Source organism: Marmota monax, unplaced genomic scaffold, assembly GCF_021218885.2.
Source record: "Marmota monax isolate L192 unplaced genomic scaffold, Marmota_monax_Labrador192_F-V1.1 WCK01_AAM20220418_F8-fsc00004, whole genome shotgun sequence".
In the NCBI taxonomy this organism is placed as follows: domain Eukaryota; kingdom Metazoa; phylum Chordata; class Mammalia; order Rodentia; family Sciuridae; genus Marmota; species Marmota monax.
The window spans coordinates 14129490-14157398 of NW_026692881.1; the positions used below are offsets into that span (position 1 = coordinate 14129490).

At 40.4% G+C, this 27909-nt stretch overlaps 1 protein-coding gene across 1 annotated transcript; it reads left to right on the top strand.

The window, feature by feature from the left end:
* On the top strand, positions 1-27823 carry Pi4k2a (phosphatidylinositol 4-kinase type 2 alpha). Its single transcript, XM_046449733.2, has 9 exons — positions 1-503; positions 8141-8341; positions 13335-13466; positions 13854-14007; positions 19748-19809; positions 21670-21769; positions 22333-22466; positions 22938-22997; positions 25428-27823. Exons 1-9 carry the CDS (start codon positions 69-71, stop codon positions 25587-25589), a joined length of 1440 nt encoding a protein of 479 aa, XP_046305689.1. The 5' UTR covers positions 1-68; the 3' UTR covers positions 25590-27823.
* Positions 27824-27909: the final 86 nt, after the last annotated feature.

The following is a 27909-nucleotide window of genomic DNA, read 5'->3' on the forward strand; positions in this document are numbered from 1 at the left end:
CGGATTGGTCCCGGCCGCGAGCTCAGCTGTGTGGAGCGCGCCGGGTCCCGGAGCCGGCGGCCAGAGGGATGGACGAGACGAGCCCACTAGTGTCCCCCAAGCGGGCCCAACCCCCGGAGTACACCTTCCCATCGGGCTCGGGAACTCACTTTCCGCAGGTACCAGGGGGCGCGGTCCGCGTGGCGGCGGCAGCCGGCTCGGGCCCCTCTCCGCCAGGCTCGCCGGGCCACGACCGGGAGCGGCAGCCACTGCTGGACCGGGCCCGGGGCGCGGCGGCCCAGGGCCAGACTCATACAGTGGCGGCGCAGGCCCAAGCTCTGGCTGCCCAGGCCGCGGTTGCGGCGCACGCCTCGCAGGCCCACCGAGAGCGGAACGAGTTCCCGGAGGACCCCGAGTTCGAGGCGGTGGTGCGGCAGGCCGAGGTGGCCATCGAGCGGGGCATCTGCCCTGAGCGCATCTACCAGGGCTCCAGCGGAAGCTACTTCGTCAAGGACCCTCAGGGGGTGAGAGCTGGGTTGGGGATCGCAGTCGCCGGGCGGGTGGAGCACTGAGGAGGTTCCGGGTTTTGCACCTTCTGGGAAAGAGAAAAAGAAAAGCTGCAAGAGAGAAACTTCACAGTGCCAGCCCTTAGCAGGATTTTGGGATGCCACTGAGGACTGGAGATAGGGAAGCTCTGCAGGATGAAGAAATAAATCAGAACCTATTTAGTGGAGGAGGCGTGAAAATGAAAAGAGGAAATTGACCAGATAACAGGCTGAGGGCTCAGTGTGTGGGGCAATTTGCCTCTAGACAGAGAAGCTTAAGCAGATGCTGTTTTGCAGTAGGTTCCTTAGCTTTATAAACTACTGAGACTACTGTTCGGCCATTGGTTTACAGATTTGTACAGATTTGGGGCTCTGGGCTTGTTCCTCTTTTTGCACCGAAGCAATGTGTTTCTGTTCTGAAGAACAGGTGAACCATCAGGGGCTCTGAGGATTCAGTCCCGGTCTTCTGTGTTGTGATGATATATATCTCCTGCCACAGTCCCTGGATTTTATTGACAGAAGTTTGTGATAGCGTGGGGGGACGCATCAGTTTCACCTGGCCTCGTTATTGTTCACTTCCGCTGGGAAAAGGTTCAAATCATTTCTGACAGTTCCTCAGTGTAGAACGTGGAGTTTTAGAAACATGGGACTCTCTGCTATCTTTTACTTTCATTCTCTCCCAGGCCTATCAGCAGTTTGCTTTTCAATTAAGGTGGAGTTTTGCTGACCTTTATTTTGTCCCCTGCATGCATTTACAGGGGGATGGGCATGGGATAGGGCATGGAGCAACCAGGGCAGCTGAGAAGTGACTTTTTATCCTTTTGAGAACTACAGAAGAATTTAAGGCATTTGACTTAGGTCAAGCCAGGGTTATTGAAGTCTTCAGATGTTCCATAATGGTTCATTGGGAAAATGTGTTATTATTATACTTCTTAAAATAGGTGGTGCCAAAATTTTCTCACATTTTCCCAGCATCTCTCCTGCGTGGACTCTTTAGATGCACAGTATATTTGGTTTTGTTGTTGTTGTATTTTTTTGGTACCAGGGATTGAACCCGGGGGTGCTTTACAAATTGTAAAACAGTACTTAAGTGCTTTACAAATTGCCCCACACCACTGAGCCACATCCCTAGTCTGTTTTTTTTTTAAATTTTTTATTTAGATACAGGGTCTTGCTGAGTTACTTAGGGTCTTGCTAAGTTGCTAAGGGTGGCTTTGAACTCATGATCCTTCAACTGCTGGGATTACAGGCTTGTGCCACCATGCCTGGCCAGTATACTGTTTTGATAGAGGAGTCGTGAGTGACCAGGATGAGCTATCATTTGTAGCTCTTGGTCAGGTCCATTGAATGATTCATTTATTCATGAAAGTCATCCCTGAATTATTAAGAACCAGAAGACAATTCTGCCATCAATTCTGTGTACATAACCTGGGTTACGAAAGGCTTTGAGAGTAATAGTTCTTTTCCAAGACCCTTAAATAAGGGAGCTTGAAAACTCAAATGGGAACCATAATTTCTAGAAACAAGAAAAGTTGAGTCCTGAGATCTAAAAGTCAGCAAAGTGCTTTGTCTTTTTAAAACAGAATGAGATTTTTTTTTAAACATTTATTTTTTAGTTGTAGTTGGACACAATACCTTTACTTTGTTTATTTATTTTTATGTGGTGCTAAGGATTGAACCCAGGGCCTCACACATGTTAGGCAAGTGCTCTACCGCTGAGCCACAACTCTAGCCCCCAGAATGAGATTTAATGTGTGAGTTGTTTTGGTTTTTTTGGGTGGGGCGACGGGGAGGTTAGCTTGTGGACTGAGAATGTGCTAAGATTATCTTTGATAGGTTCTGGATGAAAAAGATTTTTTTTTTTTCATGACACTTTACAATTCCCATGGCAGTATTTCAGGTCCCACTGGTAGGAGTAATAGGATCTCTCAGTTATCCCTGGAAGATAAAGTACTATCACTTCATACATACACAGAGAAAGGCACACCACAGGTAAGTTTCTTGGTGATGTTTAGGATATCGGTCGCTAAAATTTCCTGGCCACTATTCTTTATTAGAGGGGAACTCAAAACAAGATGCTCTGATCAAACTTTTAATGTAACCATCCTGCTCCCTCTGAGGAAAATGTGATTTAGAACAGAAGACTACTTCCTAAATGCTGTTTGGGGGGGGTTACACTGGCCCCTCACTGTAGTTAGTATTGTCATTTTGACCTTACTCCAAATGTATTTTATTTAACAAATACTTACATAGCACTTACTATATGCCAGGTTGTGTTTTACAAATAGTAGCTCATTTAATCCTTATAACCACCCTCCAAGATGAGTACTATAATTATCCCCACAGGTGACAACACTGAAGCACATAGTATAACTAATTTACCCAAGGTCTCACAGCAATCAAATCGTGGAGTTGGGCATATTGGCTCTGGAGGTCATGCTTCTAACCACAATGCTCTGCTGCCCCAGAGTTACTCATCTGAATTTCTGGTTTCTCTTTTTAGCCAATATATTGCTTAGTATTGAATTTGGCAGTGTGTGACAGACATTTTAAAATAATAATGATTTGAAAAAAAGGTTCATTTATCTCTTGTGTAAAGGACTTCTGTAGGCTGCATGGCATTTTACTTTATCACGGGTTCAGGTCCTTCTTCTATCCAGGATTCAGCCATCCTTAGTGTGTGGCTTCCACTTCATGTTCCAAGTGGCTGCTTGTGCTGCAGAGATCTTGTCTGTTTTTCAGCTATTTGGAAGAAGGAAAAGGAGAGAAAGAATGTCGCCACCCCTCAGGACCTTTCCTAGAGTTGCATCAGAGCCTTCTGCCTAAAAGAACTGTAGTCTTTATCTTGCCCAGCTAACCATCAGGAGTCCCATGACTAGGGAAGAACCTGGGAGCAGCAGTTTCTATAATGGCTACTTTTGAAACTTAGTCTGAAAAGATTCTTGAAGAATCTGATTCTAGTCCTAATTCCATTTCCCAACGTAGAATGGTTTCTGTCACAGAGTAAGTGGGGACCTGGAACTGTTAGAGAGAAAGTGCTAGATTAGGAGTCATGGTGGAGTGTGCTCTCATTACCCCTCCTCACTTACATCCTTGTGCTTCAGGTCTCATGTTCACTCAGGAACAAACATATTTTTTGAACATTCTCTAGTTTGTGTGGTCAGTCCTACCAGATGTTCATATTATCAGGAATCACAGAACAGCATGTGATTTACTAGTTTAAGAGGATTAAATGAGATATTACACATGAAAGGCCCTGGTGTAGTTCCTGGTTTTTAGATGAAGCTTAGAGTTTTTTGTTTTGTTCTGTTGTACTTATTGATCCCTGGATTGGCTTTCTTGGATACACAACATTGAAAAAGGCAAAAGTAGTATAATTTTGAGAAGATACTTTTATAACCATTGAGAATAGCAGTTCATTAGATCATAGTAAGTTTGGTATTTGCATCAATGCCAATTACAGTATCTATAAAGACACTGCCCACATGTTCTAGGAACTTGGCCTCCTATCATTGATTTTCAATATTTATTTATTTATTTATTTTTGTGGTGCTGGGGCATGAACCCAGTCTCCCGTGTGCTAAGCAAGCACTCTGCTACTGAGCTACATCCCTAGCCCAATTTTCAACCTTTAATAGACTTTATCCACCAACCGTTTGCCATGAAAGTGGCATCTTTTTCCATTTTTAGTTCTTTTTTTTTTTTTTTTTTTTTGCCTTAGTACTGGGGATTCAACCCAGGGCACTTAGCCACTGAGCTATATCCCCAGCACTTTTAAAAAAATATATATTTTATTTAGAGATAGAGTCTCATTGAGTTGCTTAGGGCCTCAGTAAATTGCTGAGGTTGACTTTGAACTTGTGATCCTCCTGCCTTAGCCTCCTGAGCCGCTGGGATTACAGGTGTGTGCCACTGTGCCTGCTTCCATTTTTCAAATATAAAACTTAAAATATTGAATATGCTTCTTCCAACCACATGTGTCCTCTAAGAAATTCTTGTTTCTTTTACTTCAAACACAGTAAAATTCTTTTACTAAAATGTTAAAAGTTGGGTTGGGGTTGTGGCTCAGTGGTAGAGTGCTCGCCTAGCATGTGTGGCGCACTGAGTTTGATCCTCAGCACCACATAAAAATAAATAAAATAAAAGTATTGTGTCTATCTACAACTAAAAAATATATTTTTAAAAAATGTTAAGAGATGGTCAAATTTGTGCATCCTATACAGATCTTGAGATTTTAAGCATCATCTACTATCAATACAAGCAGTTCTCCCAAGCCACAAGTTGTAATGGGTAAAGCAGTTTGGATCAGCAGTGTGGTGTGAAAATACACACAAGCTAAATCATTTTCACTACATTCTGTCTATTTGGACTCATCTTCTTTCAGGGTTTAATATGTTTGGAATAGCCCTTTCTTCCCTTCTGTAAGGGTTAATGTGTATGTGTCAGGTGTGGTGGTGCACATCTGTAATTCCAGCGGCTCTGGAGGCTAAGGCAGAAGGATTACAGGTTCAAATTTAGCCTCAGCAACCTAACAAGACCCTAAGCAACTTAGTGAGATCCTTAAAATAAAAAAAATTTTTAAAAAGGGTTGGGGATGTAACTCAATGATTAAGCACCTCTGGGTTCACTCCCTGGTACCAAAAATCAAACAAACAAACAAGAGTTAATGTGTGGGCTGGAGTTGTCGCTCAGTGGTAGAGCGCTTGCCTAGCACTTGTGAGGCACTGGGTTCGATCCTCAGCACAACATAAAAAGAAATAAATAAAATAAAGGTATTGTGTTCATCTACAACTAAAAACATGTTTTTAAAGAAGAGTTAATATGTATGTAAACAAGACTTCTCTACCTAAATAAGTCAAGGACAGCTTTTTCTCTCCAACCTCTAATGCAGAATGCAGTAGTACTTAAAGTGTGGCCCAGGGGCTCCTATGAATTCCTTTTTGGGGTCCAAGGCTAAAAATTATTTTCCTAATAATTATAAGACTTTATTTGCCTATTTCACTCTTATTTCCTTATGAGTGTAGAGTGGAATTTTCCAGAGATCACATGATGTGTGATATCGAAACAGATTGACTACTAAGGAAGATGTGAGAACCCAGTTGTCTTCTATTAAGCCAGACGTTAAAGAGATTTGAAAAATGTAAAACAATGCCAGTCTTCTTTCACCAAAGTATTTTTGAAAATGAAGGCTAGGAAAATACACCTTCATTTGTCATTAAAATATATCATGATTAATGTATAGTAGGTTTATGTTTATTATTAAGTGAATTAAACAGTTTTCTCAGTTTCAATTTTTAATACAACAGATAGACCTTGAACAAAAGCTTTTTGGGGTCCTTTATAATTTTTAAGAATTTAAGAGAATCTTAAGACCAAAACGTTTAAGAATCATCCATTTAATGTTTACGAAACTTTTAAAGAAACTGTTTCATTAAAGGTCACTTTTTTTTTAATTAAAGATCATTTCTCTTTATTTCACTATGCGATATGAGTGATGCACTTGAACTATCTTAAATTTTAGGTTCCTGGAGAAAAGGGTGGTGGCGGGCGACTATGACAATGACTGTTGCTGCTTTTCCTCCTCTCCATCTATCTTTTTTCTTGTTGTTTTTCTTTCCTTCCTTCCTTCCTTCCTTCCTTCCTTCCTTCCTTCCTTCCTTCCTCCTCCTCCTCCTCCTCCTCCTCCCTCTCCTCCCTCCTCCTCCTTCTCCTCCTCCTCTTCCTCCTTGTTCTTCTTCTTCTCATTCTTATTCTTTTTCTTCTTCTTGTTCTTCTTCTTCTTTTTTTTTCTTAAGGGAGATTGCCCAGGCTGGTCTAGAACTCCTGGGCTCAAGTGATTCTCCTATGTCAGCCTCTCTGGTGGCTGGGGCTGCAGGTGTGCATCACTAGACCCTGCTCAAGGGCCTTTCTTTCACAGCATAATACTCTCTTTCTGTTGAGCTATTCGGAACTCTCTGGGTCCCAGGTTCCAATAACTGATTGTAGAGCCTGACACCAGCCAGTGGGTGACCTCTTGCTTCCTTGTGCAGTTCTGTTGTTATCCTCATCTTCATGGACTACTATTACTTTAGCTATCTGTATTTCAACCTCTTCATTAAACAGGGACATTACTAAGTGGGTATTAAGGAAAGGTATTTTTAAAATATTGGCACTAAACTGAAAATTTCTCCTAGATGTAATAAAGGAATTGATAGTCTGTTAAAGGAGAGAGAGGATGGTGAGGAAAACTAGGCATTCATTTTCTTTCTCAACTGAATACTGGTGGGTAAGGAGGGTATTCTTGATTATTCAGTAACAGTCAATTATATGAAGTGAACATTAGCCTGAGTTGGCTGTGGAGTGTGGGGAGGAGGAGGGTCATATGATATGAAGATGAGTCACTTGGTTAGCATATTTGCTTTTCTTTCTTTGAATTACCAGTTTGGGGACTGGAGGGAATTAGATAAATGTAAAACAACCTCAGAGAGCTGACTGACCTGTGGAAGAAAATCTTCAGGAGGGAGAGCCAGAGTTTCTAGTTATCCCATATTTCCAATGACATTTGAAGAAGATGGATTTAATCTTTGTGGTCTCTTCTGTCCTGGTCCCTTGCCTATCAGAATTTACTTAAGAGAATTCTATTCTAACCCGGTAGCAGATTCTTTTCTCTTTGTCTCTTAGGCTCCTTTTTTGGGGATTGAACCCAGGTACACTCTATTGCCCAAGCTGATATTGAACTTGATCCTTTCATCTCAGCCTCCTGAGTCACTGGGATTACAGGCATGTGTCACCATGCCTGGCTCTTTGGTTGTTTTCTTTGTTTGTCATTTCTAACTTTTTATTTCAAGATTTTAATACCCAAGAGATGAGATAATAAGATTGACAGAGGAAATTAACCATTGATGAAGGAATTTTTAAGCCTCATTCCATAATACTTTATTTCCTGTTAATTGATAACTTTTTGAGTCTTTACATAATTGATAAAGAGAAATTGTGTTTATATACCTTGGAAGCTGGAGATTTATGGTGTTAAAGTTCTGGCATGCCATATAAAGGAAAGGTCCTATTGAATAAATGGGGGCAGGAATACATGCAAAAAAAAAAAAAAGATGACAAGTTATTTCCTCACTTTTGGAGGAGAAGATTACTTTGGAGCTCTTATTATATGCAGTGTGATGTTATATCCTTCTGGTATTGGTATAAGATTGCAGTCTATGGCTCAAGATGAGCCACTGAGTTGGCTTCTGAATCTTGCTTCTAGAAATGTACAAATCCATTCACCTTATTTCTTTGAAGCACAAAGTTAGAGATAAGTATGAGAGAAGAGTGAAGGAAAGGAGTGAAGTAGCAAGAAGAATGGGGAGACTTAACACCTTTGGCCACAGCTCTTTTGATCAGTGGGTCTCAGTTGCACATACAAACTGGTGTCTTACCAGCTAGGGAGTAGCCTCTGTCTGACTAAACAGGAATTGTCTTCTTGTGTGCACTCATTTCCTTCTGGATTTCTGCTGACTTGGTCTGACTTTTTTTTGGTGGTGTTAGGGATTGAACCTAGGACCTGGTGCATGCAAAGTGTACAATCTACTACTGAATTATAACCTATCCCCCCAACTCACCTTTTTCTTTTGTCTGTGTAGAGGATCATTGCTGTCTTCAAACCCAAGAATGAAGAGCCATATGGGCATCTTAATCCTAAGTGGACCAAGTGGCTGCAGAAGTTGTGCTGTCCCTGCTGCTTTGGCCGTGACTGCCTTGTCCTCAACCAGGGATATCTCTCAGAGGCAGGGGCCAGCCTGGTGGACCAAAAACTGGAACTCAACATTGTACCCCGTACAAAGGTCAGTGACCTTAGTGCTGGGCTAAAGTTTGTTTTTTTTTTTTTTTTTTTTTTATAATATTTATTATTTTTTAGCATTTGGCAGACACAACATCTTTGTTTGTATGTGGTGCTGAGGATCGAACCCGGGGCCCCACGCATGCCAGGCGAGCGCGCTACCACTTGAGCCACATCCCCAGCCCTGGGCTAAAGTTTTGCTGAGGCTTAAACCTTGTTAGTGGGACTTTGGGTCCAGTGGGGGCTGTTTCAATCTTGGAAAGTCCTTTTTTGGGAGAAGGTAACAGGATTAGGCTCACAAATTATTCATCTGATGAAAGTTGTTCTTGAAGGACATACATACAGATTTTTATATACAATTTCAGGAATTTCACAGATGTCTAATGCACATTTATGGGCTCTCTTGGTCTTTATATCCCAGGGAACCCCAAGCTGGTTAGAAACCTAGCTACTTTTAAAACTCAGGATTTCAATTTTTTTTATTTTTATTTTTTAAAGACAGGAGCTTGCTATGTTGCCCAGACTGGCTCTTCTGGGCTCCAGTAATCCTCCTGCCTCAGCTTCAAAAGAAGTTGAGACTGCAGGAGCATGCCACCATATCTGACTTTAGATATAATCTAGAATGGATGAGCTGTTTAAGAACCCCCGTACTTCATGAAACTCTCCAAGAGTTATGAGGGGAAGGAATATGTTGGTCAGCATTCAAGCAATTAAGGACACATCATCACCCACTGAGTATGTGGCACCTGAGGTTTAGTAACAAGTGGCACTCTGATCTTATGGCCTGAGGCTGCAGAGGGGGCTTCATAGTTCTGGGTCATAACCCTCTTTGAGAATCTGATGACAGCTGAAGGTCCTGTTCTTAGAAGAAAACACACATATTTGCAATTAGTATTTTGCGTATATTTTCAGGTGACTAGTTGAAATCCATCCATTGACCCCCTCTAGACCATGCCTTGAGATCAAAAACCTCTGCTTGAGGTTTTCTTCATAGGTTTAGATGGCAAAGAAATTGATCAGCAGATAGGAACTGCCCTGCAAACTCGGTTTTACATTTTTTGGTTTTTTTTTTCCCTTCAGTTCGGGGGATTGAAAACAAAGGTGCTTTACTGAGATACATCCCCAGTCCTTATTATTTTGAGACAAAAGCCTCCTTAAGTTGCCCAGCCTGGTGTTGAACTTGTGATCTTCCTGCCTCAGTCTCCTGAATAGCTGGGATTATAGGTGTGCACCATTGTTTTAGGATATTTTAAGAAGACAATGGGATTATTGTGAATGTTTTAACTATTTCTGCTTCTTTTCCACTGAACTCTAAACAATAGGCCAACTAGTTTGTGAATTTCTAGAAGTTAGAGATCACTTCTTGAGATATTCATTTCCCATTCTAAGCACCTAGCAAAGTACTATATAGTAAGTAAGTGTTCATTAAATATCTGAATCAGTGAATAAATATCTAATCAAGGAAACAATTCCAAAGATTTCCTCCAACTTTAGGCTGGAGAGAGTGAATGTTTGACCAGGCTTATGGTTCCCGTTTGATACCTAATTCACTGCCTGGATTTGTGCTCATTCCCTCCCTTTATATGTTGATTTTATTTTTCTGTGAAGATAGTTAAACAACACACTTTCAGCATCTTGTATGATAATTAACACTCCCAGATCTCTTGCCTAACCTGGAATCCTCCTACTAAGCCTCTCCTAGGCTCTAAAAACTTTTAAAATACTCCTTGCTCATCACTGTGTGATTTCCTTCCTGTTCTTGGCTCTATGCTTACCTGCTAACTGGTGTTTCTGGAGAGCAGTGCTTAAGAATCAGAAGGCTCGATTTGAAATCTGACTCAAAAGCTTTTTATTTGTGTGACCCTTGTGCAAGTCAATTAATTCCCTGAGGCTGTTTCCTTACTGTAAAAATAGGGATATAAATAGTTCCTTTTAGAGTGGCTATTAGGATTTCACAAAAAAACTTAAAGGTAGACTGCTTGCCTCACATGCATGAGGCCCTGGGTTTGATCCCCAGCACCACACACACAAAAAGATTATACAAGATAATCCACATAAAGCACATAGCCCAGTACATGACACAGGCTATACTCCGGTTAGCCTGTGTTATTTTTGTAAGCTATTCTAATCATTAATGTTGCCCACACAACCTTTTTCTTTCCCATGTCTGTTCTTCCTCTTTCCCTATTAACGATGCCTGAGGATTTTTTGCATCAGAAAGTTAGCAACAGCTAAAACTGTTGTCTTTCATGAGACTAAGATGGAACTTTGCAACTAAAGTTCAGCTGCTGAGAATAGTGAAAGGAATCATTCACTTTCTTACCTCCCCTGTTTGTGACCAGATTCTGTCCATCTGTCACTATGAAAATGGGGCTTACAATTGTTATGGAGCTCCAAATAGTAAGGTTCTAATTCTCACTCACTGGCTATTTCTGTTCTCTGTTCCTGTGAGATTTCAGGTTATGATAGTTTCATTAATCATAGGAGAAAAGCAGTTTGTTAGGAAGCATGATCAAAAATAAATGTGATAGGAGGCAAACGATGCTTTATGGCTTGAAAGGATCAGAGTTTTCATAGTGGAAACTGGCAAATTAGAAAGCACTTTTCACTAATTAGAACAAATAAAAATAAATGAATACCCCCTGCCCCCCAAAAAAGAAGCCCTTTCTTTCATTCATATGCCTGAGTTTCCTGATTTGTAAGGTAGGGAGTGCTTGCTATAGTACCTTGCACATTCATTTCAGGGAACCCTGATAAAACGGGATGAATGGAAGGAAGAAGGCTTGTATGGGAATAAATTATTTTGCTTTTAAGGTTCATGGGCAAATAAGGCATTATTTGTAATGAATTTTACAGCTTAGGACAAGAATTTTCTTATAAATTTGATTTAAGGTATTTATATGCTAACTCTTATATTTTAACTATATGCTAACTATTTATATTTTAACTATTTCTGCTTATTTTCCACTGAACTATGCTAAAACTAATTGCCTTCTCTAAAAGAATTTGTAACTCATTCATTCTTTCATTTGTTCAGTTAATACTTAATGAACATGCCAGGTACTGTGTTAGGTGCTGGGAATGCTAATATGAATAATATGAATAATGCTAATATGAATAAGGTGTTCTCTGTCTCCCAAAATGTCTAGGTCCCCCCCCCCCCCCCCCGTAATAAGGGATTGAACCTAGGAACACTTTACTAATGTTCTGTATCCCTATCACTTTTTATTTTTTATTTTGAGACAGTATTTTGCTGAGTTGCTAAGGATTTCACTAAGTTGCTGAGGCTGTCCTTGAACTTGCTAGCCTCCTGCCTCAGCCTCTCAAGTTGCTAGGGGTACAGGTGTAATCCTGTGCCTGACCCCAGCCCTTTAAAAAAATTATTTTGAGACAGTCTCACTAAGTTGCCAAGGCTAGGCTCAAACTTGGCAATCCTCCTGCTTCAGTCTCTCAAGTCACTGAAATTATAGGCATGTGCCAAACTCTCCCTGCTAAATCTCATTAATTTTAAGAGAGAAGTTAGATATGTGATTGGATAATCTTAAGACATGTGGTAATGGACATGCATATGGATTACAATGGTGTCACTGCATTTTGACAGCCAAGTGTGATGATATTGATGTCCCATCATAATTTATGTGTGTGTGTGGTTTTTTTTTTTTTTTTTTTTGGTGGGGGAGGTGGGTACTGGAGATTAAACCTAGGAGGAATCTTCCCAGCTTTTTAAAAATTTTATTTGAAGATGGGGGTTTTGCTAAATTGCTAAGGCTGGTCTTTTATTTATTTAGTTTTATGTGGTGCTGAGGATTAAACCCAGTGCCTCACATGTGCTACGTGAGTACTCTACCACTGAGTCACAACCCCAGCTGGTCTTGAACTTGTGATCCTCCTGCCTTAGTCTCCTGAGTCATTGGGGTTTCAGATGTTTGCCATAACATCTGGGCCCATTACAATTTTTTTTTGAATTGGCAATGCATGCATATAGTGCAAAAATCAGAAGACACAGAAGAGTCAAAAGAGAGAAGTAATTCAGCCTCCTCCCACTGCTGTCTCCTGGTGCTCAGTTTCCTTCCTCATACTATTCCAGATAAAATGTGTGCATAAATATAGAAGTACATTAAAAGTGAAAAACAATTTTTGTATTTTTAAATTTTTAAGAATTTTTAATGTTTATATAAGTACTGGGGATTGAACCTAGGGGCACTTTTACCACTGAGCTATATCCCTAGTCCTTTTTTTTTTTTAATTAAAAATTTTTTTTGAAACAGGATCTCACTAAGTTACCCAGGCTGGCTTTAAATTTGTAATCCTCCTGCCTGAGCCTCTGGAGTTGCTGAAATTATCAGCATGCACCACTGTACTCAGCTTTCATGTTTCTTTTTAAAATATGAATAATGGCACAAAGCACAACATTTAAAAGGAAACAAAAAGATACAGAGTAGAAATTGTAGTATGTTTGTATTTGGAAAGAAAGTAGACTTTGGGCCTCTTCTTCTAATGCTCGAGGTAACTATTAGTTAAGGGTAATTCACATTTGTTGCGTAACAATCCCTGAATCTCAGTGGTTTAATATATATAATAGGAATTAATTTTTGCTCATGTCTGTTAGGCAGCTCTCTCATATCCCCCCATGTCACTCATGTAGTGACAAGAGATATATTATCCTTCCATTGTGTGGTTGTACCATCTCAGAACCCTTCATTTCCAGCTACAGAGATGGGGAAATGTGAACTAAGGAGTGTGAGAGATTTTAGAGGCCAAGCCTGGAAGTGGTATGCCTACATCACTTTGTCAACATCCAGTTGGTCCAAACTAGCCATATTCCCTGTCCTAGTTGCTGGATGGGATAAAAAATGCATTTTACTTATTCATTTATTTATTTTTTGTGTGCCCTGGAAGAGAACCAGTATTGGTGAGCATCTTGCTATTCTCTCCCATGATGGTCTGGTTCCTTAAACTTGACTCTAACCTGGGTATCTCTTCTCTTTCCACTGTAGGTAGTATACCTGGCCAGTGAAACCTTCAACTATAGTGCCATTGACCGAGTGAAGTCCAGGGGCAAGCGACTTGCGCTGCAGAAAGTGCCAAAAGTTGGACAGCGGTTTAACCGCATTGGGCTACCACCAAAGGTATAGATTACACTTGTTTGGCATATCTAATGTAATGGTTTATGGTAGCACTCATTCAAGTGGGGAAGCAACATGCCCACCAACTTGAATATGGGCTTGTGAGTAGCCTGCCCTGAGGTTTCTGTCTTCTTTGTTTCTGTTGAGAAACCTAACTTCTCACTTTAATCTCTGGACCATTTATAAAAGGCTTCTTTTACAAAGTGAATGGATGATCTCTGTCACAAACCTTATCTCCTGTATTTTCAAGGAAATGAAGATATGAGGATCTTGGAAATTTCCCTGTCTCTGATGTGAACACCACAGGAGCTTAGTGGGTCCCTGCATACCCTTCGGGTCTTTGGGCTTGGGTTGCAGGGACATGATTTTGTTCCTTCCTCTTGGTTGCAGGTTGGTTCATTCCAGCTCTTTGTTGAAGGCTACAAAGATGCAGACTACTGGCTGCGGCGTTTTGAAGCAGAACCTCTCCCTGAGAACACTAACCGGCAACTACTGCTGCAGTTTGAGCGCTTAGTGGTGCTGGATTACATTATCCGCAACACTGGTGAGCAGCTGTGGGGAAGGCCTGGTGATGTACAGGGCTTGGGAGTCACAGTGCCTTGTCAGATGAACTTGACCCTATGTTAGAAGGGTCATATGCATTTAGAGAGGATCTAAGAGAATACTTTTCCAAATTAAGCTTTGTCCAGACAAAGCATGTAGTTTTTAGAAATGGTAAGGCCTGGAGCCATTTTATCCTTGCTTCTTTCCAGGTGCCAGACAGAAATACCTGGCTCTTCCAAAACGCTGAAGAGCACGCTTATCCTTTATCCCAATTCATTCTTAGAGCATCAGCTTATTACCACAGGATACTTTTGTCTTTCCTTTTCTTTTTGATCCTAGGGATTGAACCCAGGGGTACTTTACCACGGAGCCATATCCACAGTCCTTTTTATTTTTCATTTTGAGACAGGGTCTTGCTAAGTTGCTGAGGCTGGCCTCGGACTTGCGATCCTCCTGTCTCAGTCTTCTGAGTTGCTGGGTTACATGCATAGGCCACAATGCCTGGCTAATTTTGTCTTTTTCTGACTTTTTGAGATGGCTGCATAATCATCAGTGATTTAAAAAAAAATTCTGGTGCAATTTTAATTTTAGTTCATTTAACCTGACCAAATTTATGCTTTTTTGAACTATATTTTTTCTAGTATTTTGCGTTGTGGTAAGATACTATCTTAACCATTTTTACGTGTACAGTTCAACGACGTTAAGCACATTCATATTATTGTGCAGCTACCACCATCATCCATTTCTCAAACAAACTCTTTCTTGAGAATTCAAATTGTAAAATGAAACTCTGTACCCATGAAATAATAATTCTCCATTCTCCCTCCCCACAAGCCCCATTGATTTTGACTGTTCTAAATACTTCATAAAAGTGGAATCATATAATATTTGCCTTTTTTATGATTATTTCACTTGGTGTAATGTCCCCAGGGTTCATCCATGTTGCAGCATGTGTTGGAATGCCCTTCCTTTGAACAATGATTGTCCTTCTAGTGATTGAACAATGTTCCAGTTAATGTGAATAACACATTTTGCTTATCCATTTATCTATTAATGAGCACTTGGGTTGCTTCCACATTTTAGTTCTTGTGAATAACACTGCTAAGAACATGAATTAACATGTATCTCTTCAAATACCTGCTTGCATTCCTTTTGAGCGTATACCAGAAGTGGAATGGCTGAATCATATATGGTCATTCTATTAGTAATTTTTTGATGAACTACCATACTATTTTATATGGCGGCTATACCATTTTTCATTCTGACCAACAATGCACAAGAATTCCAATTTCTCTACATCTTGCCAACACTATTTTCTGTTTGTTTTTTTTTTTTCTTTTGGTGGGGAGGGATAGATGCTAAGAATTGAGCCCATGACCTCACACATACTAAACATGAATTCTACCACCAAGCCACACTTCAGCCCTACTGTTTTTTTTTTTTAATAGTAACCATTCATTGTACTTTCTTTGTTTGCTTTTGGTACTGGGAATTAAGCCCAGGGGCACTTTACCACTGACCTACATCCCTAGCCCTTTTTTATTTTTATTTTGAGACAGGGTCTCACTAAGTGGCTTTGGGTCTCACTAAATTGCTGAGGCTTGTCTTGAACTTGTGATCCTCCTGTCTCAGTCTCCTGAGCTGCTAAGATTACAGGTGGGCCCTACCTTGCCAAGCTTATTATAGTTTTGATTTTGCATTTCTCTGATGATTAGTGATATTTAACTTATTTTCATAGGCTTATTGGCTGGCCAGTTGTATATATCCTCCTTGGACAAATGTCTATTCAAGTCCTATGCTTATTTATTTATACACTTATTTTGTGGTATTAGAGGTGGAACCCAGGGCAAACAATCTACCAATGAGCTAAATCCCCATCCCACTTTGAATTGGTTTACTTATTTTATTACTGTTCAGTTTTTGAAGTTCCCTATATATTCTGGATGTTAATCCCTTATCAGATGTATGATTTGCTATTAACTTCTTCAACTCCATTGGTTTTTCACTCTGTTGATAGTATCTTTTGATACACAGATTTTTCTTTTTTTTCCTATTTCTTTCATATTTAAGAGTCATTGCCAAATCCAGTGTCATGAAGCTTTTGCTCTGTTTTTTTTTTCCTAAGAATTTTATATTTTTAGGCCTTAACATTTAGATCATGGATCCATTTTGAGTTAAGTACACGGTATTAAGGGTCCAATTTCATTCTTTTACATATGGGTATTGAGTTTTCTCAGCACTGTTTGTTGAAAAGACTGCCTTTTCTTCCATTAAATGCTCTTGACACCCTTGTCAGTATTATTTGGCTGTATACATATCAGGGTTCATTTCTGGGCTCTTTTTTGGGGGGTGGTGGTACTAGAGCTTGAACCCAGGAGCACTAAACCACTGAGCCACATCCTCTGCCCTTTTAGTGTTTTATTTAGAGACAGGGTCTCACTGAGTTGCTTAGTGCCTAAGTTTCTGAGATTAGCTTTTTAAAAAATGTTTTGTTAGTTGTAGATGGATACAATACCTTTATTTTATTTATTTATTTTTATGTAGTGCTGGAGATCAAACCCAGTGCCCCACACATGGTAGGCTAGTGCTCCACCACTGAGCCACAAACCTCTGGGATTACAGGCATGCACCACTGTACCCAGCTGAGTTCTTAATTCTGTACCATTGGTCTGTATGTCTTTCTTTATACCATTACCATACTATTTTGATTACTATAGTTTTATAGTAAGTTTTTAAGTTAGAAAGGGTGGGTCTTCTAGTTTTATCATTTTCCAGGATTGTTTTGATTATTTGGGGGTCCCTTGAGATTTCATAAATTTTAAGATGGGTTTTTTGTTTGTTTCTGCAAAAAACGTTTGAATTTTAGTGTTTCCTCTCTGATTTGGTTGCCTTTTCATTTCTTTTTCTTGCCTAATTCCGTTGTCTAAGACTTCCAGTACTGTATTAAATAGAAGTGGTAAAAGCAATTGCATCCTTATCTTTTTCTTGATCTTCGAGGAAAACCTTTCAGTCTTTTACCATAGAATATGGTGTTTGCTGTAGGTTGATTTATACATATTGAGGTAGTTCCCCATTCCTGGCTTGGTGAGTATTTTTGTTGTAAAGGGTGTTAGATTTTGTCAAATGCTTTTTCTATATTGAGTATGAGGATCATGTATTTTTTTTGTGACTGATTTTTATATATTCAACTCTCCTTGAATTACATGAATAAATTTTATTTGTGCATTGTCTGTAATCCTTTTAATATGCTGCTTAATTCAGCTTGCTAGTATTTTGTTGAAGATTTTTACATCAGTGTTCATGAAAGATATTGGTCTATAGTTTTCTTGTAGTGTCTCTTTCTGGCTTCATTTTGAGGGTAATGCTGGCCTCATGGAATGATTTGAAGTTCAAGAAGGATTGGTGTTACTTCTTTACTTCTCTGGTAAATTCTACAATATCATACCTGGGAATTTTTTGTTTGTTTGCTTTTGAAGATAGTCTTGCTACATTGCCCAGGCTGCTCTCCAATCCTGGTCTCAAGCAACACACTCACCTCAACCTCCCAAGTGCTAGGATGCAAATATACACCACTATGCCCAGTAGGAAATTTTTGTTTACTAAATCAATCTCCTTACAGGTGTAAGTCTATTGAGATTTTCTCTCTCTCTCTTTTTCTTCTTTCTTTTCTTTCTTTCTTTTAGATGGGGGTCTTGCTATGTTGCCCAGGCTGGCCTTGAATTTGAGATTCTCTAACAGGCTCCTGAGTAGCTGGGATTATGGACATGCACTACCCACACCCAGTTTGAGATTTTCTAGTTCTTTGTGGTTTAATCTTGGTAGGTTTCGTGTTTCTAGGAATTTACTTATTTTATCTAGGTTATCCAATTTGTTGGCATATGGTTGTTTATAGTGTTCTCATGTAATTTAAAAAAATTCTGTAGAATTGGTAGTAATATCTGTGCTTTTATTTCTGATTTTAGTAATTTGAGCCTTTAAATTTTTTTTTCTTGGTCCATTTAGCTACAGATTTGTCAGTTTTGTTGATATTTTTCAGAAACCAGTTATTAGTTTCAATATGTATCTCTAAAAGATAAAGTGATTCACTGGTAGAGTGCTTGCTTGGCACTGTGAGGCCCTGAGTTCGATTTCCCAGTATCACAAAACAAACAAAACTAAAAAAAAAGGAAAAAAAAGTATGCAAGCCCGGTGCAGTGGTGCATGTCTATAATCCTAGCGGCTCGGGAGGCTAAGGCAGAAGGATCACAAGTTCAAAGCCAGCCTCAGCAAAAGTGAGGCACTAAGCAACTCAGTGAGAGACCCTGTCTCTAAATAAAAATACAAAATAGGGCTGGAGATGTGGCTCAGTGGTCAAGTGCCTCTGAGTTCAATCCCCGGTACCAAAAAAAAAAAAAAAAAAGCATGCAAACTGTTCTACCTAAACAAAATTGGCAATATTTATCTAGATCTCCTAACTTATTTACCTATTTTATTGCTCTTATTTCTTCCTGCATGTCTAAACTTCTATTTAGGTTCATCTTGTCCTGGAGATTTTTTTTTCCCCCTGTACTAGGGATTAAACCCAGGGCCTTGGGCATGCTAGGCAAGTGCTCTCCCACTATCTTTGGTTTTCAAAAGTGTTACTAGGATAGCCTATGTGTAGTTTTCTTTGTATTTTTCCTACTAAGGATTCACAGGGCATCTTGAATCTGTAGTTTTATTTGTCAGTTTAGAAAAGTCTCAGATATTATCTCTTAAAATATTAACTTTTGCCCTAGTTTTCTCTTCTCTCGTAAGACTCAGTTACATGCTATTAGATAAAACTATGCATGCGTTGTTTAATTCCTGTGTGCTTTTTTCTGGTTATTTTCTTATTTACTGTCTCCAAGTCACCATCTCCCTCTTCAGCATGATTTACTGTTAAATTCATATACCATACTGAAATTTTATTTTTGGTAATTTTTAGTTTTTTACTTCTAGAATTTTTGATTCCTTTTTTTACATATTCTTGTTTTCTACTGAAACTCTTAATTTTGTTTTTTACCTTAAAACGTATTAAATATTTTACTTGAACATTTAAAAATCTATGTAAGATGTTTACATTAAAGCTATAGACAGCTTTAATTTTCTCATGTTTCTCTGTTTTTATTCATTTCATTTTGTCTGTTTGTCTATCTGGTTATTTTTGGTGATCAGATACTCTATCAGAAATTGTAGAAATATTCGCTGGCATAAATCCTGTGTGGACGAAGAAGTTTGCTTTTGGCAAGCAGCAAGCACACTAGCCACCAAGAATCACTTTAATTTCAGGTACTGAGAGGGTGCTGGCTTGCTTACATGGTATAGATAGTTCTTTAGGTCTCAACCCACAGTATGGATGATTTACCAGTGTGTCCCCTTCCCCTATCAGTGACTAGATTATAACTTTTGACTCACTAGCCATATAAGACTATTAGAACACTGTTCTACTTCTCAACCTTCTAGTCACATCTCTTCCCAAATTAGTAGGTTTGTAAGGGAAAAGAAGCCACAAATCCTGGGACCCTTCTTCTGGATTTTCTTTATCTCCTAGAACTTGATTTTTAAGTTCTTATAGTCTGGTTAAAACCAATGCCTTCCAGAGATTTTGAAATATTTTATCCATTTTCTGTAGTTGCTCTCAATAGCAGGGTTGGTCCAGGTGTTCAAAATACCTAGTCCACCTTAGTTAAATTAAAAAGTCACCCTGATTATTTCTGCTAACTTTTTATTTCTGTTTACAGATCGAGGCAATGACAACTGGCTGATTAAATATGACTATCCAATGGATAGTTCTGGCTCTCGGGTAAGAGGTTGGTCTATAGCTCAAAGAAGAGCATGAAAAGGAATATCTTTATAATACATAAACACACAGAATTGTCATATAAGTTTAGAAGAATTGGGGAAGAACAAGGCTTTAAAATAATAGGTTAATATTTGGTATAGTTTTTCTCAGTGTGTTTTTTTTTTAAATATTTTTTTTAGTTGTCAATGGACCTTTATTTTATTTATTGATTTGGGGTGCTGAGAATCGAACTCAGTGCCTCACACATGCTAGGCAACCATTCTGCCACTGAGTCCCACCCCCAGCCCTCTCAGTGTGTTTTAAGGATCATCCTACTAATTTTAATAGGAATAGCATGAGAAAAGGACCAAGTAAGTTTGGAACATAGTTGGAACATATTCTGTTCCTTTGAGTTTCACATTGCATAGTAGCATAGAAAAGGTCTGGGAAGTATTGTGTGAAACAAATCTGTTTAATTTTGTTTGGTCCTGTGATCACACCCTTTTCAAACCATGTAACATTTTTTCACAATTGACCATCATTCTACAGAACTAAGTTTAGAAACAGCTGCTTCTGTACCTTTCTTTCTCTCCTGTTCCTTTCATCCTCTGCTACTCTTCTCCATCACTATTTTGTCTACATGTCTTTTAAAAGTAGCAGGAAGTTTGGTTTTCTCTCTCTCTCTCTCTCTCTCACTCACTCACTATTGTTGGGGACTGAATGCATGAATTTCCACATGCCAGGCAAAGTGCTTTACTACTGAACTAACCTCCTGCCCTGGTTTTCCTTTTTTTTTCCTTTCTTTCTTTTTTTTTTTTTTCCTATTTGCAATACTGGGACTTGAGCCCAGGGGCTTACTACCATTGAGCTACATCTCCAGTCCTTTTTAACTAATTTTTAATTTTTTTTTTTATTTTGAGGCAGGATCTCATCTCAATAAGTTGTTGAAGCTAGCCTGTAACTTGTGATCCTCCTTTCTCTTCCTCCTGAGTAGCAGATGTGTACAATCACACCTGGCCCCAGTTTTTATTTCTCATGGTGGTTTTATTTCTTTCTCTCACTGGCTCCAAAAGTTTATGCCTGAATTATTAGAAGAGTTGTAGTTCAGTGGTAGAGCACCTTTCTAGCTTATATAAGGCTCTGAATTTGATCCCCAGCACTGCAAAATAAAACAAAACAAAACAAACTAAAATAGTACATTCCTCAGGCCGTTACCTCAGAAATTGATTCATCAGGTGTAGGGCAAAACTTGGGATTCCACACTTAAAAATTAAGGGATTTGATGCAGTGTCTAGGAACCACAGTCCCTATTCCTGTGATGGCAATGGTGAACCTAAAGTATTGAGCCACATAGTGAGTGTCCCTATCATGGGCTGTCACAGGTGGCCTGCCACTTTTTCCATTTAACTGTGGTCCTTTTCTTTTTTATGTATCATTGAATCAGAATAGACTTCTTTGTGTAAGAAAAGCCAACTGTCATCTTCTGTGGATCTGATTTTTCACTGGAAAATTTGGTCATCACCAGTGAAATGGCATTTGAGTCAAAGTCCACTAAAAAGGACTCTGGCCACCTGAAGTGGACTTTTCTTCTTTTCCATTTAGTGGATTCTTTAGGAGAATTGTCATATGATTATCTTTGTTTTGGTCGTTATCCTTTCCTATGATAAGAAGGGAACACAGAGAACTTGATCAAGCAGAGTCTGAGGTGCCATAAATGTACCAGGTTCAGGTAACAGTACAGAAACCAGCTCAGAGAATGGTTCCAAATAATTTGAAGAAGGATTGGTGTCTGAGTTGGGTGAGATGGGTTGCTTTGCTACTACCCTACAGGGTCTGAGGCAGATGGGCTTTCTCACTAACTAGTCTTTCCTTGCTCTGCAGGATACAGACTGGGTGGTGGTGAAGGAACCTGTTATCAAGGTGGCGGCCATAGACAATGGGCTGGCTTTCCCACTGAAGCATCCTGACTCTTGGAGGGCATGTAAGTCTTAAGAACACTGGTCTGGCTTTTCCCTTGCTCAGTCTCAGTTTGCTTACTGTACAGTGTAGATAATAATACCTCTATTATAGCACCATTCTAAGAATTAGTGAAATAATGCATCTCAGCCTTTAATACAATGGCAGCTGTTCCATAATATAAATTATTATTAATTTTTACTTATATTATTCTCACTGAAGGCATATGGGTGATTAAAAATTAGAAACAGACAAGTAGGGAGTCACTGTCCCCTTTGCAGAACTTGATTTATTTTCAGACCATCTTAATCTCTCAGGGTGGGTAGTTGCTTCTCTACTGTCTTTTATCATGTAAGGGCACAAAATGTCTGGGAAAGAGCTCCAGGATTAGGCAGATCTGGGTTTGAATCCTGGTTCCTCTACTTAGTGTCCATACAACCTTTATGGTTAATAGCATTTGTAAGTATTCTTTTTTGTTTTGTATCAGGGAAGAGGGGTTCTGTCTTTGAAAGTACCCTGATAGAAGACAGAAGATGAGCAGGGACTTTTCCAGTCACCAGCTTTGGTTTTGGCCTTTCCTCTTTTCAGATCCCTTTTACTGGGCCTGGTTGCCCCAGGCAAAAGTCCCATTCTCTCAGGAAATCAAAGATCTGATTCTTCCAAAGATATCAGACCCTAACTTTGTCAAAGACTTGGAGGAGGACCTATACGAACTCTTCAAGGTAAGTCCTGGGAACCTCAACCTGGTTACATAAAGAAGACATTCCTGATGGTTTATCTGATTGGTCCTGACAAAGCCAAGAGGGAATGGCTAATACCCTCTGACTTGAGTTAGCCAGCGAAAGCAAATTCCCACATACGGACAGCAGAACCTGGTTCGAATGGGTTTGAAAGAAATGTACAGTGATGGTAGATCACATTAGTGTGTATTGTGTACATCATGTGGCTCCAACATATCCACAGAGCTCTTGTTTCCAAATGGAACACTGGAGCCCAGAGTTTGAGATGGAAAACTAGATGTTTTCTTGTTCTCTGTTTCTCATCTGTAAAAGCAGGAGTTCACAGGGTGCTAGTTGACTTTACCAAGCCCAGTAACCCTTATGTGGACTCACTTTATTAGAAAGTTTCTAACTGGGAAAGAAAATAGGTTCCTATGAGGCATTCACACATTTCCTATCTCTTTCCCTTTACAGAAAGATCCTGGTTTTGATAGGGGCCAGTTCCATAAGCAGATTGCTGTCATGCGGGGACAGGTAAGCCTGCACCATCCTTCGGATTCTTATGTGCTTATGTGTTCATCTGAGCAAATGTGTAAAAACTTGTTTTATATACTTTTCAGTCTGTGCCATACATGTTTGTGACTATGTCCAAACACATGAGAGAAGAAAGGTAGTACTGTCCAATCTCCAACTTCTTCCATGGGATCCAGTGCTTGCTGAAGCACTCATTACAGGCATATGTCTGTGCCAGTTGCTGGATAAATTATTGGTAAATAAGCCAGTGCTCCCTGTCTTCAAGTTGCTCAAGACAGGCCATATACCTTGGTGGTTAAGAGCTGGTATGTGCAGTCAGATCACCTCACCACTTACAAGCTCTCGGATCTTGGGCAAGAGCCTTGTTTTCTTGTTTATAAAATAGGTTAGCAAGAATACTTTGCACAATTGGACAGAGGATTGCCGGAGATAATGCATATCAAGCAATAAGTAAAAATAACACTTGGCACATGGTAAGCACTCATGTTGACTGTAGTTATAACATTTTTGAGTTCAAATTGTATTATGCCTTGCCTTCCACTTTCACCTTCAAAGGGAGCCACAGAAACTCAGGGCATTATTAATCTTCCAGAAGCATAGTAAAAAATATGTTTGAACAATGATTTGAAAGCTCTGTAGGGCACTGGCATCATGCATATCACTTGAAGTCCTTAAAAGGACTTCTGGGATGGCCTAGGAGTTAAGGGCACAAACCAGTTAGACTGCTTGGGTTTGATGCCTTGCTGTGCCATTTACTACCTATGAGGCCAACCTGGGCACATTCCTTAATGTCTCCTTCACTTCATTTCTCCATTTGTGTCATGGAATTAATGAATAATTATTTCATTATGGTTATTATGAGATAAATTATTTGAAAAAGGTATAGTAGTACTTGGAGTACTCAATACATGATAGCTATTATAATTATGATTTTATATATAGAAAGTTAACTTCTCACATCTTTAAAGGATAGTATGGTTCTCCCAGATGTAATCATACATTTACTTCTTCCTACCATTTAGTTAAGGGCTTTTGCTGAGAGCACCTCTTGGGCTCATTGAGTCCATTTTCCCTGAAAATGAAATGGTTGAAGAACTGTTATTATTATAGTTGTCCGAAAACTGTAATGTGGTCTTCCTAGCTTTCCTAAGTAAAGTTAGGACCTAATTAGGCTGGCAGAATCAAAGTCACCTCCCTCAAAGTCACCTTAAAAATCATGATTTACTCTTGTCAGAGAATTCAATGTAAAAGAATAAGCTTGATATCATGCTTAGTCTTGCATACTCAGCCAATTCACCTTTCAAAATGATAGTCAAGGACTGGAAATGTAACCCAGTGGTAAATCGTATGATTAGCTTGCAAAAGACCCAGGGTTTTTTTTTTTTTTTTAAAGAGAATTTTTTAATATTTATTTTTCAGTTTTCGGCAGACACAACATCTTTGTTTGTATGTGGTGCTGAGGATCGAACCCGGGTCGCACGCATGCCAGGCAAGCGTGCTACCGCTTGAGCCACATCCCCAGCCCAAGACCCAGGGTTTGATCCCTAGTACCACATTAAAAAAAAAAAAAAAAAAGACAAGTTGAGTCTGGTTTAAGCAAGTTTCACATAACTAAGTACCTACTCCTTAACACTGTAAGGTTCTATAAGCATCTAGTTTCTCCCAACATGCAAGAAGTCATTCACACCTGTACTTGTCTGCTGTTCACATACCAAAGCAAAATGAACCTCTACCCCATAGAAATCTGAAATAGAACAGGGAAAAGAGGTCACAAACCTGTCTATTTAACTGAGTTCTCCCCACCTCTGAGTCATCATCACTATTTTTACTAAATGGAAGGGCAAAAAAATAGGGGAGGTATTTGTTTTCATTTTTTTTTTTTTTAATTGGGATGGATCTCACTATACTGCCCAGGCTTAAACTATTGGACTCAAGTAATCCTTCTGCCTCAGCTTCCTGAGTGCTGGGACTTTAGGCACGGGCCAGTGTGCCTGGCTTTTCATTTGTATTTTTAAAATAACTAGAGAGGTTACCATTTTCTGTTTGTTGTCCCTTTGTATTTCTATTTTTATAGTCTACTTGTATGATTTTCCATTGGTGTGTTTATTTTTTATTTTTATTATTTGGTATTGGGGATTGAACCCAATGGGAACTTTACCGTTGAGCTAGATCTCAAATCTTTTTATTTTTTATTTTGAAATAGGGTCTTGCTAAGTTGCTTAGGGCCTTGCTAAGTTGCTGAGACTGCCCTCAAACTTTCAATCCTCTTATCAGCCTCCCAAGTTGCTGGGATTATAGGTGTGAGCCAAGGCACCTGCTGGTGTGTTTATTTTTTATTGATTTATAGGAGTGCTCTGTCTGCTGGCCTGTCTGCAGAGGAAGATCTGGAATCCCAGGCCTCTCTCATCTGTCTCCTTTTTCCCACTACAGATCCTAAATCTGACCCAGGCCCTGAAAGACAACAAGAGTCCTCTGCACCTGGTGCAGATGCCACCTGTGATTGTTGAGACTGCCCGATCCCACCAGCGGTCTGCTAGCGAGTCCTACACACAGAGCTTTCAGAGTCGGAAGCCCTTCTTCTCATGGTGGTAGCCCTAGAGGCAGGCAGAGGAAATGCTGTGTGAGACACGGGCTGGGAGGATGCCTGGGAGCTGGGTACAAGGAAGCCAGAGAAGCCTGTGGAGAGCAGCCTTTACCAGTCCTCCCTCTCTGCTCAAAGTCACCTCCCTCAGGGCTTTCTCACCCACAGGGAGAAGCACAATCAAGGACCAGAGTGCTCTTGGGCCCTTCTGAGGGGAGGCTGGAGTTCCAGGCCAGAAGTCCAGGTGGCTAGAAGGAGCAGCTTCCTTCCAGCATCTCCTGTGGCAGGCTGGGAAAGTCCCTACCTCCCTGACACCCTGCTCCTTTGTAATTCCCTATTATATTCTGCATCAGAAAACAACAACAAAAACAAATTTAAATGCTTGTAGCAGAACCCAGATCCTCTCATGTCAGAAGCCTTTAATCCAGACCTAAATTTGCATAGACCCAGACATTCAGGTGCCTGGCAGTTGCTTACTCCAATGAACCAAGGCTGTGTTACAGGGCCACTGGGTGGCTCCTAGTTCTGGGACAGACAGAAGCCACAGCTTCCTTTTGGGTTTTTGCCAAATCTTTTCCTTCTCTTCCTATTGGCAGTAGGCTGGCTTCTTGTGGTGCGCAGGATTTTGCTCTGCAGCTCTCAGTGATTCTGCATATGATCTACAGAACCTCTCTGCTCTCTGCTCTGATGCAGCTTGCCTATCACTCAAGCAGAGGCATGAGGGGCTACTCGTAGAATTTCTGTTTTAATAGAAAGTTGATGCCCAGCACGTGATTGTGATCCATATGGCCTAGGTACACACTGGGAGCTGTAAGTGGCCTATGGGTGAATTTTCCCAGCCTTGCTTCCTGAATCCTTAGTGCCAGTCCTTCTCTAATTTGTTGTTTTAAATATTCCCCCCTAGCTTTTTTGACTTAGGAGTTCTGTTCAGGTTGTAGAATGGATCGCTCTGGGGTGGTCTCAGCTCATAAGAGGACAGGATATCATCAGGTCCTTGGACTTCTTTATGTGCTCCCACTTCTGCTTGTATTGGCAACCAGACTTGCATTCTGCCTCCTAATTGGCAGTTTCCCTTTTCTCCCTGGCTTATTATCCTGGATTTGTTTGTCCCTGGCTTCTTGAGAAAGGCAAGGCCCAAAGCAGAAAGGTCTTCAAACTGTCCCCCAGTGCCTGCCCAGCTCAGTGTGCATCTTCTTGCTTTTATGTGTCTTTTCCCCAGCTGCCCTGCTTGCCAGGTGTTCAAGCCCTTTCTACACCAAAGCAAAGAATGGCCTCAGGAGGGAGTAAAAAGGTGTCACCTGTGGTGAGGGGCAGCTGTGTTCATGTGCTATGGACACTTTGTGGTTCTAGCACCCTGCGATTGGTCAATCAGCCTTGGAAAGAAAGTATTTTGAAGGTTTGAAAAACAACCAAAGAAAGGGAGTGAGGACTATGGCTGTGTGCACTCTGCTTGAACAGCTCCTACCATCCAGGATGCAAAGCAAAGACATGCAGCCCTCCTGTCAGTTGGGCTAGGCCACTTCCCATCCCTTCCAGCCCCCCAGGAGCCAGCTTGTCCTGGGCTTCCACCAGCTGACAGGAAGCATCTCAGTGCTAGATATGCATGCCCTGAGGACAAAGGCACCACTCCCCTGCCTTCCCTGCCCTGACAATCCCATCTAGCCCACCTGGACTCTGGCCTTGGGAACCAGGTTTGAGAGAATACCTGCCTCCTGACCACAGGAGCCAGCAGGGACCCAGTGTGGGTAGCCCTCCACAGAAAAGACGTCTTCATGCAAACATGCTGGCAAGACTCCTTACCTAGGTGCCTGGGAGAGCCAGAGGCACCTGAAGAGGAACCTGGTACTTTACCAGCTACATCTGTACTGTCCTGCTTCAGACCAGCTCTGCAGTCAGGAGAAAATTGGGTCCAATGTAAAAGGGAGCCAGTCCAAGGTCTGGAAGGCAAGAGTGCAGGGCATCCTTTCCTGGCTGGTCTCCTCTCTCCCTTGAAGCCTGTACTCAGGCTGCCTTGAATGTGGACTTTGGGAGAGCTAGGGGCCCTGAGGGCCGGGGCAGGCTTCTGGTGGCACTCTCAGAACGGCCTGTCTCTCTGCCAGCCATAAGCCTGTCCCCCTAGTCAGGGAGTGGAGGCTGGGCTGTGAGAGTGCTGTTGCCCCCATTATCATTCTTCTAATGCACTGTAGAAATTGTATGTAATGTATTTAAATCAATGCAAATGTATGAATAACAAATCCAATTCTGACCTTTTTTGTCCAGTTCTCTTTGGGGGAAGGAAGACAAAGAAGGTAGAATGCAGTTTTAAGGACAAAGAAACCTATGTTTCCATGG

Bases quoted from the DNA above. Each gene is read 5' to 3' on its own strand.
- Pi4k2a (XM_046449733.2), top strand. From the start codon at position 69: ATGGACGAGACGAGCCCACTAGTGTCCCCCAAGCGGGCCCAACCCCCG. The intron at 504-8,140 runs GTGAGAGCTGGG...TTGTCTGTGTAG, and splicing joins TCGTCAAGGACCCTCAGGGG to AGGATCATTGCTGTCTTCAA. The intron at 8,342-13,334 runs GTCAGTGACCTT...TTTCCACTGTAG, and splicing joins ACATTGTACCCCGTACAAAG to GTAGTATACCTGGCCAGTGA.